This window comes from Passer montanus, unplaced genomic scaffold (assembly GCF_014805655.1).
Source record: "Passer montanus isolate IOZ18808 unplaced genomic scaffold, ASM1480565v1 scaffold7786, whole genome shotgun sequence".
NCBI lineage: Eukaryota > Metazoa > Chordata > Aves > Passeriformes > Passeridae > Passer > Passer montanus.
The window spans coordinates 1-2,764 of NW_024373019.1; the positions used below are offsets into that span (position 1 = coordinate 1).

Sequence of the window (2,764 nt, forward strand, 5' to 3'; positions counted from 1 at the left end):
CACCTTGTCCCCTGGTTTGACTTTAGAAACAAGCACAAAATAGAATAGATTCAAGTCCTAATAAAGAGTAAAGCTTCTCTCAGGCAGTGGATGGAAAACAAACCATGTGGATAACAAGAGCACTATGTGGGATTCCAGGCTCCAGCTACTCAAACCAGATTTAGACTTTCTTCTGGAATGCCTTTTAGGAAGCTCCAGAGGTTTTAGGGCATAGGATAGTTAAGCATTTTATTTCCTTCTGTCGATTATGGTCTTAATGTGATATATCTCATATTGATTGCTTTAATTCTTGTGAATGTTTTTAATAACAGGGAAATCTCTGTATGTGAAGAGGCTGCATGAGAGACTGCAAGAAGAGCAGCCTGACTGCACAGAACTTCTGAAAACCATCAGACTGATTGAACCAGAAGTGGATGAAGATAAAGTGCTAAAATCTCTCCTGCCTTTTCTGAAGAGAGAACACCAGACAAAGCCCATGATATTCCATTTTGATATCACCTCCTCAGTGAGTACATCCCTCCCTCCCACAGCTGCCTTGTCCCACAGGTCCTGTGTAGACCCTTGCAGGAGCTTTCTTTAAAGCTCTTGTTTCTCAACCAGCCATTTCCCTAGCGTGTGTTCTCTCATTATTGTGTAAGTAACACAAATACCATAAAGGTGATTGAACTCTGGAGCAGTTGCCCAGAGAAACTGTAGAGTCTCCACCTTGGAGACATTAAAAACCTGACTGAATGTGGCCCTGGGAAGCCTGGTCTAGCTGGGCCTGCTTTGAGCAGAGAGCCTTCCCACCCTCAACTGTTCTGTGCTTCTGTGCAGTTGTGATGGGTAAATAAAGAGGAAGTGCCTTGCTCTCTCTTCTTGTGATAGGTGCAGCGTGGAATTCCAGAGTTTCTCTTCAAGCTGTTGGTTTTGCAGTACCTGACAGATAATAATGGCAACATGTGGCTACGGCAGAAGTGTCATCTGTACATCATTGAAATCCTGGAGGGGTCCCCAGTGCCAAAGACAGCAGCCAGACCTGTATGTACCAGCAATGCTCCTTTTCTGGCAATTTCTCAGTCACTTTGCACATAGCTGTGGTGAGTTGTAGAGACTGTAACTGTAAACACAGCACAGGAGTTCCCTGTTTCATTGGGGGTGTGCTGTATCCCATAACAATCTAATGTCCCTGGTGTTGTACAAAGTGTCACTAACACCAGACAGCAAATTGGGCCTGCCTGGTGTCCTTGGGTTGATGATTTCTGAAGGCACATTAGTCCAAGCTTCACTGCCCCCACTGTAACATTTATAGGAAACATAAAAATGCAAAATATAATCTTCCTTGTGTTAATTTGCATGTTTGAAAATAGGCAAATATTTATATGCAGCTGTAAGAATAGAATGTAAAAGTGACTGGAATAAATACCAGCAGTTTCTTGGGTTTAGTTTTCTTTGAAGTAGCCCGGAGAAGGGGCTGGAGGTGATGCCAGACTCATGTTCCTGGAAGGAAAATGTAGGAGGGAATAGGATTTCTTGGTGCATTTTAAGTGGAAGAAGGGATGCACAGAGAAAAGGCTGGCCCCTGTTCCTCAGTTCTGTGGTTTTAGGCAAGGAGACTGTTAAGAACAGATTAAATAAGCTGATGAAGAGTGAGCTCTGAGATGACCTTTTATTTTCTTTTTCTCCAGATGTCAGTGAGCCAGAAGTATCACTTCTTGGATGTGTTCCCTAAAATAACGTGCAAGTCTCCCAAAGAAGTGCTAGAAATGGAGACACTTGGGAACAGTTCTGGGGATGTGGGAATGGACAAGGAGGAATTTTGCAGTGAGGCTTTCCAGAGACCCTTCCAGTACCTGAAGAGGTTTGACCGGGGCTGTGACCTGGACACGTTCTGGTACGAGGCGCTCTCGGTGGAAGGCAGCCCTGCAGAATGCCTGCAGCTCTTCCTCCTGCACTGCGGGGTCATGGATCCCTCCTGGGCAGAGCTCCGCAACTTCACCTGGTTCCTCAACATTCAGCTGAGAGACTGCGAAGCCTCTGTCTTCTGCAACCCTGACTTTGTCCAAGACACTTTGAATGGCTTCAAGAACTTTGTGGTTGGCTTCATGATTTTAATGGCGCGGGATTTTGCGACGCCCTCCCTGAGCATTTCCGACCAGAGTTCAGGAAGACGATCCTCCCACCTGGAGAACGTCGCCGAGGAAGATCTGCTTCCTTTCCGCATCAGGAAGAAGTGGGAGTCAGAGCCTCATCCCTACCTGTTTTTCAATGAGGATCGTGTGTCCATGACATTCATTGGTTTCCACTTCCAGCAGAACGGGAATGCCTGCGCCCGGCCTGCGCCCCCGCCGAGCTCCTGCCGCGTGTCACCGAGCAGGCGCGGCTGGCCCTGCTCAACTGTGCCACCCCCGACGCCGTCATCCGCCTCTGCAACTCCGTGGGGGTGTTCATGGCGCACTCCCTGGCCCACACCTACTTCAGGCAGCAGCAGCACACCTCCTTCGCCGACTTCCTGGGCGCCCACGTGCGTGCAGAGGCTGGGCCCCAGACTGCCTTCACCGAGGTGAGGCTGCGGTGTTCCCAACCCTCCTGACCCTGCTCAGCTCCGTGTGCCCGGGCTGCAGCGTGGCACCGCCTGTGTGTGCTGCAGTGCCAGGTGTGCAGAGCTGGCAGCAAATAAATGCTGGTTTTGGGGCGCAGTGCAGCTCTGCAGCAGCCCAGGGGGGCAGTGCAGTGCAGCTCTGTAGCAGGCCAGGGGGGCAGTGCAGCTCTGCAGCAGGCCAGG

The 2,764-nt window shown here is 49.6% G+C and overlaps 1 protein-coding gene across 1 annotated transcript; it reads left to right on the forward strand.

The window, feature by feature from the left end:
• Nucleotides 1-311: 311 nt before the first annotated feature.
• On the forward strand, nucleotides 312-2,542 carry LOC120512783 (E3 ubiquitin-protein ligase RNF213-like; the record flags this gene model as incomplete). The annotated part of the gene is made up of 4 exons (XM_039731482.1): nucleotides 312-505; nucleotides 868-1,020; nucleotides 1,668-2,309; nucleotides 2,357-2,542. Coding segments are annotated over 4 exons (1,175 nt in total), but the record flags the coding sequence as incomplete, so codon positions are not given.
• Between the last annotated feature and the right edge of the window lie 222 nt (nucleotides 2,543-2,764).